Source organism: Convolutriloba macropyga, chromosome 8 (genome assembly GCF_964194025.1).
Source record: "Convolutriloba macropyga chromosome 8, txConMacr16.3, whole genome shotgun sequence".
In the NCBI taxonomy this organism is placed as follows: domain Eukaryota; kingdom Metazoa; phylum Xenacoelomorpha; order Acoela; family Convolutidae; genus Convolutriloba; species Convolutriloba macropyga.
Window position 1 is genome coordinate 23,903,129 of NC_134475.1, and position 13,123 is coordinate 23,916,251.

Genomic DNA, 13,123 nt, shown 5'->3' on the forward strand with positions numbered 1-13,123 from the left:
TGACAAAAAATTTCATTTTTTCAAAAAACAATTTTTTTAAAAATGTTTTTCAAGCTTTCAATCATTTTTCAACCTTTTGACTTCATTGAAAATTGTTTTATTTTAACTAAAAACACTTAGGAACTTAAACTTAGTACTGCTGTGAGCAGCATGAGGTCAATGTTTTTTCTTCTTTTTCAAAGATGTCTAAAAATCACCCCTTGTTGGAATCACCCTTCTTAATATTTATTGAGTCCTGTTAGGTTTAGAAACACGAAATTGAAGCCAAAACAGAATGAATTTTAACGTTCTACTATAATTCGAAGGAGCTGATTTTGAAAATAAATTGGTGAAAACTCCCTCTAAAAGTCCTCAAAGTAACTTGCTCCAATTACTTCCGCAAAAATTTTTTACAAAAAAAATTCAGTGATTGAAATTCAACCGTTTTGTACGTGTTTTCAAGGATGTCGATCTCTGGAAAAAACAATTCAGATGTAGCTAGAGCAGGTTGTTTAAAACAACAGTCGAAAATTTTTAAAAAGTTTCCATTAGAGGCCCAATTTTTCGGATTACTAAAACTTGGGAAATTTTCTGTCCAAGTTCAGGAACATGCGCAACCATTTTGTTCGACCATTGTTTTTCTGTACTCAATTTTTCTCGACTAGAGCCGCTTTTCATCTCGATCTTTCACCTTTCAACCTTACACAAAACCAAAAATTATCTCAATCTTGATTTGCTAATTAAAATTGCTAAATTCTTCACTCTTTTTACTCTTCAAGTCTATACATACTCCAAAATCAGTACATAAGTAATAGGTAGCACATGCATGCACGCACGCACGCACACACGCACGCACGCACTCACGCACGCACGGACACACACACACACACACAGGCAGTTGGCAGCCTGAATTTAATTGACAGTACCACTCTAACTCCCAAATTAAACAAAATTTCTGATTACCAACAAAACCAAACTCAACTGCGGGATCGGGAACCTCAGTTAAACACACATTGACATCTGCCTTCCTGTTTGATCACCCCTCTCCACACAAACTGTGTTATATCACTGTACATTCAGCTGCACCTGTTCACTTTGAATTTACAATTACCATTTATTGCACAGACAAATCGGATCGGATATCCACGACATATTGCAAAAATTCTCAAATTGTTGACAAGTAGTGCTTGTTGTCCAGGATCTCTTTTTATTACAAGTAGAGCACCTAGTTGCCAAATGGATTTTGAACAGGACCAGATTGATCTTCTCAATTTAGTCTTCTCCAAGTTTGACAAGGTTGGCTGTTTTTGCTTTTGACCTATAGCTAGCCAGAGCAAAATACAAACTAACTGAACCTTATAGGGAAAACAGTTAATCAACAATCTATCGTGCCAACCAGTACGAGTAGTAGGCCTCGCTATATATAATTGAGGACTCGGACTCAGTTTTTATTGTAGTTTTTACAATTGTTAATTATACCGTTGCAGAAAAACGCAAACTCCTTGGCACATTCTAGAAGGATAAGCGTAGTACAATTTGAAGGACACAGACACACACACCACACATTACACACACAAATGCAAACCCAGAACCTATTTTTTTGGCAACTGACCTTTCCTCATGGTTGGTCACGTTCAAATAGGATATCTTCAAGTTTTTCTACGTAATTAGGTGTGGACTGGTTGAGGCAATTTTAATTTTGGCACTTCGAATTGAAATTTTTTAAAAATAATTGCAAAATTTTGTTATTTCTGATATCTAATGATCATAATAAAAATTTGGATCTTCAAATCTCGCACATATTTTGCCAGAGAGATTTAAAAAATGATTTTTGGTTTTTGGACAAATTTAAAGGCGCATTTCTTACCAATTAATACTTAATTTTTCAATGTTTTAAGGATTTGGGACAGTTTTGCAAAATGACTCTAATTGTGTCCAACACTTAAGGGAACGAACTATCTCAGACTAACACTCTCTTTCTCTCTCCATCTTACACACACATACACAAATACCACACACACGTACTCCTATACATACACCCACTCAAGCACGCACACATACACAAAAACACAATAAAACAACTAACACCCGATACAAAAATTTTCCTGTTTCTGACAACTAATCTTTACCCTTGGTTAGCAGTGTTCATTTAAGTCTTGTTTGTTTCATCCCGAAACCTAGGTTTGAAGTTCTTGAGGCAATTGTATCAGTAATTGTAAAATTGACGCAAACATCAGAAATCAAGTTTTGTTTTTTTTTCAAATATTTGTCCTTTTTAATGTTTTATGAGCATAATGGGCCAGTTGTCTTTTTCCAAAAAAAATCTCGAGGTGTTGGCGGCTAGGTCTAATAAACACTATTTGGTTTTCAACCTTTTTTTAACCGCAATTTTGTATGAAATATTAAGCAATGTTTCTAATTTGTAAGGTTTCTGACAATTTTTGCACTTTGCTTGTACATATGTCTGACATGTGACGGAAAGTTAAAATCTGTTCCTAAAGGCTCTTATTTAGTAGTTTTTAAGGAAATTGCATATCAGTAAATTTAATGATTTCGCGTTCTTCTGATTTTTAAATGTGGATTTGTTTAATCAAAAGACTTTCGGAAAATTTTAACTTACAGAAACGCCCACAACCTGGAAAAGATCAATCAAATAATTGTTTTTGTTTTCAAAAGTGTTGGTCAAATAACTAAAATCGTTAATTTTTAGGCGTGAAAATGTAAAGAAACACTCAAGACAACCATAATTCTCAATAATCAAATTATTTTTACTACAAATTTCTGCACTTGTTTAATCTTAAATTTCAACGCAATTTGTCCCCAGACTCACCTCCCGCTATTTTCTCCTTTTCCATTTCCTTTGAAATTTCGAAGTGTTCCCAATTTTCAAATATCTGATAGTTTTTTGCATCAATAAACGCCATATCCTGAGGTCTACAATTTGGTGTTTTTTTTCAATACGATACTTATACAAAAAGTGACAACTTGACTGAAGAAAAAAGCCAGCCTCGCATGTATATTAACCCATTTTTTAAAAAAATGTTGGAGCAACAACTTGTGAGACGCGTTCAATCAATCAGTTTAAATGACGGCAAGACCAGCTTCGATTGAATTTTTCATACACAAGAAAAAATATACCTACACAAGAAATTCGACAAAACTTGGTAGAAGATTTTATTGTACTATCGTTTCAACCCACCTGAGAGAGGAAGGAAATTTATTTTGAACTGGTTTCTTTATTTTTTTTATTTCGTAGACATTAGTGAGTGCTATCATTAGAATGCCCAACCAGCGTATAGTATGTAACTAAAAAATGTTGCGACTTTCGGTTTTCCACGTAGTTATCGAATTTTAATTTTTTGTAAACATTTGACTGCGCTCTAATTTTTCAATTCACATTTTCGATAAATTTAGATACAAATTTTGATCTTTTTTGCAATAAAATATATTAAAATTCGTAACAATAAAAACAAGGATTTCATTTTTAGTTACAGTTGAGTGTTGCTGAACTGTTTGATCCTGAAAATGTTGGCCAAATTTTTGAGCAAAACAGCTTTTTTTGAAACACGGCAACAAGTATGGTTCTCTAGTCCACTAGTACTATGATTCGCTGAAAACCTAAAAACTGTTGACATAATCTTCTCAAACTTAAAAGAGGAAAAATTTTGTTTCCGCTTCATATTAGAGTCTCCTGGAATTCAAACTTTGCCAATTTTTTGTTGATTGAACCCAATATTCATCCAAAATTCATAATTGAGTTTAGAAACATTGACTTTTATCTATATATCGATAACTTTTAGAACAGTTACGTGTTTTTAATGGAGAGGCAGGAATAATGATGATGGTTTTGGTCTAATCGTTGACTTTTACAATCCAAAATTTATTCGGATTTTATTGGGGTAGTTTTTTTAAGAAAACGTTTTACGTTTGTTTTTTTTGTTAGTAAAAACCTTGATTGATTTCAATTCAGGTTCAATTGTTGAAAGATCCGGTTTCGGCGGAAATTGAAACCCATCGAAAATTTAATATTATTTCAGTCAATAGATCATGCTTCAAACATTGTGTTTGATTATAATTCGTTGCGGAACTATGAGTTCTGTCTGTTTTCCGTGATGTTTTGCAGCTTCACAAATTATTTTCACTTATGACAGGTCGAATTCCTAGGGTGTTACAAATTATTTATTCAGTATTTTTTAATTGAAGGATTGCCGTTATTGTGATTATTAGAAAGATTTGTTTTAAAAAAAAACAAGGTATTTTTGGGCTTTGCCAACATTTCACCTTGTTTCTGTGAATTTTGAGAGTGTTAATTTTTTCTTTCTAGTGAAATATAAGTTAATCGTGACAAGTTTTTTTTGTTTTTCTATGATTTTTCAAAAAGATATGGGATTTTTTGATATTTGTCCGTTTTTATGTTTCATATTTAGTAGCCTGGTCAGATTATCACAATAACCACAGGTCACGTATCTCATTAATGGCTTTTAAAAGGTAAAATTGAGGAAATCTAATTTTTTCAGTTAATAGAACGTCGTGACGCCATTTTCTTTTTATATTCAATTGATTTTTTCTCATTACTGGCAGATATTATAGGCTGATAACATAATTTTTTTGTAAATTCAACTCATTGTAAGTTTTTTGCCTAAAAACAAGAAGACTTATTTAACAAAACCTAGTACGTAGAAAGTTTTGCTTAGAGTACATGTTTTTTACTCTGTCAAATCAAACTTCATAACATTATTCTTTTAAACAGACTAGATTTGCAGTAGACAGTCCAAACAAGAAAAGCGTCCAGTGCCATTAGTGTGAAGTTTGAAGTGAGAAAAGGTCAGTTTTCTCGTAAGAGTGTCAATTGCTAGATTTGGTTGAAAAAATTAATAACTATATTAGGCTACAATTGTCTACCATTTCTAATAATACTTTTCTGAAAAAAAGTTGTTAGAGCTATTTCGGTCTCTCTACGAGTATTTGGGAGATCAATACACATCGTTCAAAACAAAATTTTTTTTAATAAACTTCTCTGTCTATATATTAGGTTTGTTTATTCCAAACTGCTGAAAATTTCTGACAAAAAAACGTAAACAATAAATTTTACAGAGAGCACAAACGTTGAAACCATTTGATATATCATCAGGATTAAAACAAAAGTGAATCCGGAACAAAAAAGTTGCATCGTTTTTCAACAATTATAGCCGCTAAATTTAGTGTAATATGCACAAAGTAAAATACACGAAGTTTTCGTTTGTTCTCCCGGATTTCGCTGCTAAACGCGTGTTCCGCATAAGTGAAAAAACATTCCTTGTTTCCGTTTTTTTTATCAAAATGTTTCCGTTTTTTTTATCAATTTTTAATTATTACTTAATTTTAACTATTGTAGAAAATTGTTCGTTCATAAATAATGGTTTAACAAAAATTATTCTAAATTTCTCACCCAACTTCATCAAAATAACTTAATAGTCCTCAAACTGCCAGCATGATTGATAAGTAGTGTTCTGGAAAAAAAATTTAAAAATTCAAAACTGTCCTCGAATGTAGATCGAAAATTGTCCTTGATCCACTTTAAACTGACTTTGTTTTAAGACTGCTCATGACAACACAATGTTTTGTTCTCTTTTCTTGGAGTTAAACTAAAAACTTCAATGCATTTAGTTCCCCGTAGAAATAATTAGTCCGCCTCCCATTTACGTGAAAACGGGCATTTTGTCTTCGATACGTACCACCATCATCATTAACATTTGCGATGAATTACAAAATCATTGTTAACATGTTAACACTTTTTCATCTAAATTAGTGGTGCGAAAATCTTAGTCCCCGTGGGATCGATGTCAGGTCATTAAGTCCCTGAGCTATGGTTCTGACTTAACATAATTAGCTCTTTGTTTTTCGGACTGTGCGCTCGAATTTTATCGGGCCGGAAAAATCTTTGAAGTCTCGTCAATGGTCGTCTGCGGAACTGGTCAGGTCAATGGTCGTTTCCGTCCTGAATCTGAAAAGTGTACGTTAATACAATGAGAAGAATCTGTTCTTTGATCATTTTTTGCTGTAGAGTGGCAAGGGGAAGGTTGCAACTCGGCATCTTGGACAAGTACTGGAAGAGATTGGACAAACACTATCCCATTCTGAAGTGGCAGAAATGATGAAAGAAGTGGACAAGGACAACAGAGGCTACTTCGACTTACCAACATTCCTCAGTGCTCTCATAAATATGACAAACAGGAAACAAGTGGAGGAAGCATTCAAAGCGGTAAAACATAACTAAGGGCTAAGCGGGAAACTGTGTCTTGCATATTTGAGGAGGGGATAAGTTTTTCTGGGGGGGGGGGGGGGGGGATAAACAATAGGCAGATAAGAGGCCATAGTCTCTAAAAAAAGCAACACTGCTCATGAATCGCAACTGATGTTGCCAATGAAACAGGCTGTTGAATCAGGCTGTTGCCATGCAAACAAGCAGAAACGAATTATCAAATAAGATTAAGTATATCCATATTATAGGGGACGAATACTGGTGAAATTTAGACAAATTAAACTAGAAAATTATACATAAATATGCACTGAAAACTCTCGATGAAATCAAGACATTAAATAACGCTGTACTGAAAATTTTACTGCCGCCCGTAAAATTTTCAGTTCAGTTCAGTCCAGCCGCCTGTATAATTTTGTATTTTCTCCGAGCTGGTGACTGGCTAGCCAAAATTCTATCAAAAATGGTTTGGTGGTTCCTGTTGTTGTTCGGAGTGTACTGTTTTGTCCCAAACAAATTTGCTCTCGACTGCCTAAAAACTTCACTCCGAATAATTGATTAAATAATCAATGAATGTAATACCAGAAACTACTAAAATTATAGACAGAAACAGATAATTGAGTAAATTCTACAATGAGAAGGAAGTTTTTGTTGTTCGTTTAAATCTTGAAAGAAATTTTTATGTTCAAAACTAGAATAAGGAATAAGATAACTAAGTTTTTAGAGTTCGTTCAATTTCCAGTCCGATCTCATTGAACCAATTACTGTTTTTTAAAATAAATCAGCATTACATCACATCACAGTTTTGATATATTCACAACATTATCAATCGTCGCCTCAAAAGAATTATACCAAAAAGTCAAAAAAACTAGATTAAACAATTTTGATAGCGCTCATTTTTGAAAGAGATGGTCCTATTTAAAAAAATGAAAAAGAAAAAGATGCTGAGGTCCACAGCAATCCAGGGCCAGTTTTACTTCGCAATAAGCACGAAACAGACTATATCAGTAAATGAAATTGCGCATTGATTGTAAATTCAAAAACCACAAGAAATAATGCTCAAAACAATTAGACTGAACACTATTGAAAGAAAAACACTGATGTTCATGAATAAGCTGAATGTTGTAGAAAAAATGAAATAGCTTTAACCGGACCGCAATTCCAATTCAAGGAATTGTTTTCAAATACAGGAGCAACTAATCCTGCTCCTTTGAATCACTTTTTTATCATTGACTGTATTGCTCACACCATCTTTAAACCAATAGTACGTGGCAGTTGCTTACACAAATGGGGTGTTGTCGACACGTTTCTTTTGTCTAAACATTGTTTCTTTCGTTGTACTGGTAAGCAGTCTCATCCAAGATAACCTTTTTTTACTTTTGTTACTCAAATGCTTGTTTTGATGTGATCAAAAAAGAGGGAAACTTTAAGATTTGCAAATAACAGTTGACAACTTTTTTGGAACTTTGCAATAAACTAATAAACTAAAAATCTTAAACAGCTGAGTCTTTTCTATTTTTGAGAAGTGCAAATAATCTTTAGCAGCAATTTTCCACAAAACAGGATACTTGCAAAGTTTTTCTGACAAACAGACGAGAATAAGATTAGATTAAAGTAAATCAGATTTACATACTTTTTACCCAAACAATTTTTAGGAAGATTGAGTTTTAGAAAGTGGAACAGCATCTCTGAAGGCATGTTTGTTTGATTGTATTGGAAATGTTTGCAAACATTTTTGAGCTGAGTTAGGTTAACAGTTTGTTTCAGACGTTTTTGATTGAACTATCGATTGAACTACGCGACAGCGGTTTGTGAACATGGAATCACGTACAAAATGCTTAAAATGGTTAAAACCATCTTACCACAATCTTCTTTATTGTATTTATTGTGATATACACTGAAAGAGGGGAAAATTAGCTCTCTATAATTTTATGAATTAAAATGTCAATTTTCATCAAGAAATTACACCTATTTATCAAGAGCTAGGAGGTGTTTCTTATATCACTACATCTTTATTGCAGTGTTCATTTTTGCGTGCTATTTTAGAGCAAAATTACATGCTTGCTGACCAAATATCTCATGTGACAAGGAAAAAGTCATCGAGTTTTTGACTAAAATTAAAGTTATCATCAATTCCCAAAAGATTTAACGTTTGTCAGGCGTTACATAGTTTTTTTGCTGTATAAATTAGATAAGAATGACATGTGAACAACTTATGAATTAATGACTGTAAGAGTCAGCGCAGGTAATCTTTCTCACATTGGGACATCGGATCTTTTCCGTTTGTGTCCCCCAACACATGCACTCCCACTCCCCCCCCTCCCCCGGTTACAGAGCACGTGTCTTTGCATAGTAATTCTGTATTTAAAAACATGCACCCATTAAGCTGCGGGGCACAAACGGAGAAGATCCGGGACATCAAGTATGCCAGCTTTTCCTTCCATTGTAAAAATCTCTTTGCCAAAATCAATATTTTTGGTGAGTAGAGGTGTGAAAACTATTCCATTTAATTTAAAAACTCGAGGAGATTTGTTTTATGTCGAACATTTTTTTTTCATTTTGTAAAATTATAGAATGCCATTTTATTTTTGGTGCTCTGTATAGATTACCAACACTATAACTAAAAAAAGATCCGCAGTTTATTCTATTAATTTAAATCAGAGTTCCATTTTGCCATGCCTTTGTAGCTATTGACAGATAATGCCCCTAGGAATTATAGATCAAATTTCCTAATTCGACCAAATTATCAGAAAAAGTCAAAATGAGCATTAGAGGTAATAGCGGCAACTAATAAAGCCACCTTACCTTGCACGCAAAAAAACTTTGAAATCACTAAGAATTGTTCAAAAATCATTTAAAACAAGATGTCACAAACAACTATGAATAAGATGCAAGGATTTAAAAATTGTTCAAAAAACAAAAAAAAATATTAACAATGCCAAAATTTTTAACAAATGCCAAGAAAACCAACTTGTCCGAAAAATAACGATTCACAAGTCAAAAAGTGCTTAGGAAGTGTTCAACTAGAATAAAAAAATTTAGCTGGCTCTGTAAAAATTTTCTTAAACAAGGTTTTGCTCTGCTTTGAGAGAAAACATGAAATATAAAGCATTTTCTCTCACCTCACTCAATGAAATATAGCCAGAAGAATTCCGGATGAAATTCGAAGCAAAAATTTTAAAAACCATTAAATTATTTTTTAAAAAAACAACAGAAAATGAATGACAGCAGAAAGTCAACACAAACAATACATACAAAATTGTGGTGGATCCGCTTTTAACCATCTGAAAAATAGACAAAAATATTGAACTGGAAAAGTCATCTGATCTACTTCAACCGTGCAATTGAGTTAAATAAATCGCCTGATTATTTACCATGTTTCGACAAAAACTTGACCTTTAGTTTAAATAGTAATTTTTATCGCTTTTTGTTACCGTCCTTTTCATCATTGAAGTCTATAATGCAAATATTTAACTCCTGTCTTCAGTTGATTTTGATACAAGGGTCGTTTGTTTCATTTTACAATTGTTACATGAAACGTTCCAAGTTATAGCAAAGACTAAACAGAACTTTTGTTTGACATTACTATAATTCCTGAAGTTGTCTCGGGCATTCGTTTTGTGAGTACACCTTTCGTGCAATCGTCTATAGAGTATACCTTTGTAATCACATGTTTATTAAAAATCCATTTGATCTCAGATGACTTAGGGGTCGCGCACCGCTACCTGGGAATGCATAGAAATAAATAAGCTTAGTTCAATTTGTGCAGGTGTTTGACGAGTTCGACCGTGATGGAAGTGGGTATATAAGCACCTCAGAGTTCAGGAAGGCGATGAAGAGGATGGGAGAGAAGATATCCAAGAAGGAGGCTGAGGACTTCGTCAGGGCAGCCGACGAATCAGGAGACGGCAAGGTCTCATTTGACGAGTTTGTCAAGACGATGGCAAACAAAATGTAAATCAAACAGTCAATATTACAAATTTATTTGATAATGATATAATGACCATAACTCAACCGCAAACAAAATAGTCACTTATAGGAAAATAAAACAATCGCATTCAAGTTTTGAAGCCTAAAAGTTGTGTCTTGTAAAATTTGATGCCCCTGTTTTGCTCATTTTTTCCATCTATTTGCGTCGGGAATAAATCGAATTTAGAGTACGCCGTAACAAACGATAGAAAACCTACTGAGCGTCAAAAATGGCACTGTTCAACACGTATACTGCTTAGTAAAAATGCTTATAAATTTCTATGAAGCTCCTCTGTTAAATTGAAAGTACAAATTACATCAAAAGCATATTTTCGACTATTTTGTTTGTGACTGTTTTATCATCTCTTTTCATCTGTGTCGCCTCATTTGTCTTTAACAAGTTAAACTATACAATTTAATGACTATTCCAGCAAATATATACAAATTTAATTTTTTGGCCAGGGGAACTGTGACGATCATCAGCGCCAATATTAGACAATAAAACCAGTAGAAGCAATGTTTATCTATGTAACTGTGTCCTAATAATAAACTTACATGCTCATCACATTAAAAGTGTTTCAACTATAAATTTTTGAACAATTGAGCGGAATTTAATCTCAATTTAAAATTGCTTACTAACTAACATGTTGCAAGAAAAACCCGAGAGAGCAGCTGGAAAAAGTTAAATATGAGGAAAAGATCATGAGATTAGTAAACGCAAAGGCCAAAGAAATTTTGATTTTAAATATTTTTGGTTTTTTTTGGAAAAACTTGTGGGAAAATAACACGGTCCAGTTTTGAGGAATGCATTTGACGCGGAACAAGATCAGATGTCGCCGATGTCGCTTTCAAGAGCTAATGTTATTGAGAACTCTAACTGTAGGTTAATTGAATGCAAAAAGACCATGAAAAGCAGGTACATAATTATTGGACAAAAGTGACGAGGTGTTGTCCTATTTGTTCACGACTTTGTCAAATCGGCCGGAAAAGGCCAAATATACCTTTTGCAGCATAATGCTTTTGAACGAAGACGAGTAATTTTTAAAATTCTTTAAAGGAAAGGAATTATTTCAGAAGAAACAGATGGTCTGACAGCATTTGGGCTCCGAGTTACTTAAAAAAACAAATGTAAGCAATTTTTAGCTCAATTATCACAATATGCTGAAAAAATTCGGAAACGAAAAGCTGTAGGTTTAATTCCGTATGTTACCCCACTAAATTCACTAGAAAAACTTTCAACAGCCTGTGAAATCAAAATTATCTGCTTGCAAAAGGGTCATCTTGTTGTTTTGTTTTATTTTCTGGAAGAGCGCAAAATAATGCGAGCAAGGAGTATAAGTAAGGTGCGTGCACACCAGAAATTTTTACGTTATATTTTATTATCCAGCGTAACAAAAGTATATTCAATTAATCAAACCGGTCCAAAGATATATACACTAACATTGTCTTCAAGACTATCCACGCTGGTCTATGTTTAATGGGTTCTACACACAGAGCAACGTCAACTAATTCTGCAGAAAATTTCATAACATAGCCGGCAGATTGCCGGAAAATAGCCGCGATAGACTCCTGTGACCTTCCATGGATTGAAACAACTAAAGAAATAAGAGACAGATCGACCATCAGTCCTTTAATAGACCACTAGACTTTTTGGGTTAGATTCGGACTGTCAATATTATGACGCATACGGTCTATAATGAAAAAGCCCTCGAAAAGCTTTTTCAAAATTGATATTCGAAATCAAAAATTTAAGACTAATACTAAAAAATTAGGGCATATAAGTTTGGCACAATTTAGATGAGAACTAATGTACCTGACCAGCAGATCAATTGAACAGCCCCGGCCAAAAAGACTATCTCAAAAGTTGAGCAATTAAAATAATCAAACTTAACAAAAAAATTATTGCTAAAACTGCTAAAAAATTGTTTAAACTATTTCTCTGTGTCCATAGTTCTGTCATTCAACCCATCTGCAAGTCTTGAAAAGGTTTTGATGGCCAGTAAAGATTGTTAAACTCAGAAAATGACAAATAATTTCAAAGGATTTAAAATCAATTGCAAGTTTAAACAAAATCTTGCCAAAAGTCGTGATAGTATTATCTTCGAAATCATTTCATTGTCTCCACACATAGTTTACCTATTTCACTCTTTGAACAGTTTCATTGGCTCATAAAGCTCGATAAATTTGGAACATATTAGGTTTCAGAAATTTGTTTTTATAAAAATTCAATTTTAATAAATTGCTAACTTTGTAAAATATAACCAATCTATGACCTCTAGCTACTATGTAGTAACTTATTATCAAACCCTGGGGGAGTTCCGGCGCTCATGGAGCTGGAAAAAATTGCCGTTGAAAAAAATTTACAAAAAAATGCAAGTTTTATTTTTAAAAGACTGCTAAAAAAAGTGACATTCAAAATTGAAAACTGTTTCAGTGCCACTAGGAACTGTGCAGTAACCTATTATTAACACACTAGAGGAAGTTCCTTGGCCCTTGAGGCTGGAGAAACTTATGAAATGACAAATTTCTAAGAAAATTGGAAAAAATGGCAAACGCTAAAATTTGGGGTATTAAAGTGTTAAAACTCATTCTAGGGCCAAAAAAATTGTAAATCATCGTCATATCCAGTAGGACGTTTTTTTGGCACCTGGGGCCGGATAAACTTAACTATTGTCAATAAATGTCAAGAAATTTGAAAAATTGCAAGATTTTATCAAAAAAATTTTGAAATTCGCTTACCAATCGCTTACCGCTATAAACTATGCAGTAACCTATTATCATACCCTAGAGGAGGTTCCTTGACACCTAGGTCTGAAAAAACTTAAAAAACTGACAAAAATTTAAAAAAAATTACTTGAAAAAAATTGTAAAAAATTGAATAAATTTGATTGTTTAAGTTTTTAGTACCATAACAGATAACTCATTCGACATAATGGT

At 33.3% G+C, this 13,123-nt stretch overlaps 1 protein-coding gene across 1 annotated transcript; it reads left to right on the top strand.

Moving 5' to 3' along the window:
• Positions 1-1,095: 1,095 nt before the first annotated feature.
• Positions 1,096-10,250, top strand: LOC142344024 (uncharacterized). The gene is made up of 3 exons (XM_075395476.1): positions 1,096-1,275; positions 6,023-6,220; positions 9,987-10,250. Exons 1-3 carry the CDS (start codon positions 1,216-1,218, stop codon positions 10,173-10,175), a joined length of 447 nt encoding a protein of 148 aa, XP_075251591.1. The 5' UTR covers positions 1,096-1,215; the 3' UTR covers positions 10,176-10,250.
• Positions 10,251-13,123: the final 2,873 nt, after the last annotated feature.

Bases quoted from the DNA above. Each gene is read 5' to 3' on its own strand.
- LOC142344024 (XM_075395476.1), top strand. From the start codon at position 1,216: ATGGATTTTGAACAGGACCAGATTGATCTTCTCAATTTAGTCTTCTCC. The intron at 1,276-6,022 runs GTTGGCTGTTTT...TTTTTGCTGTAG, and splicing joins TCTTCTCCAAGTTTGACAAG to AGTGGCAAGGGGAAGGTTGC. The intron at 6,221-9,986 runs GTAAAACATAAC...CAATTTGTGCAG, and splicing joins TGGAGGAAGCATTCAAAGCG to GTGTTTGACGAGTTCGACCG.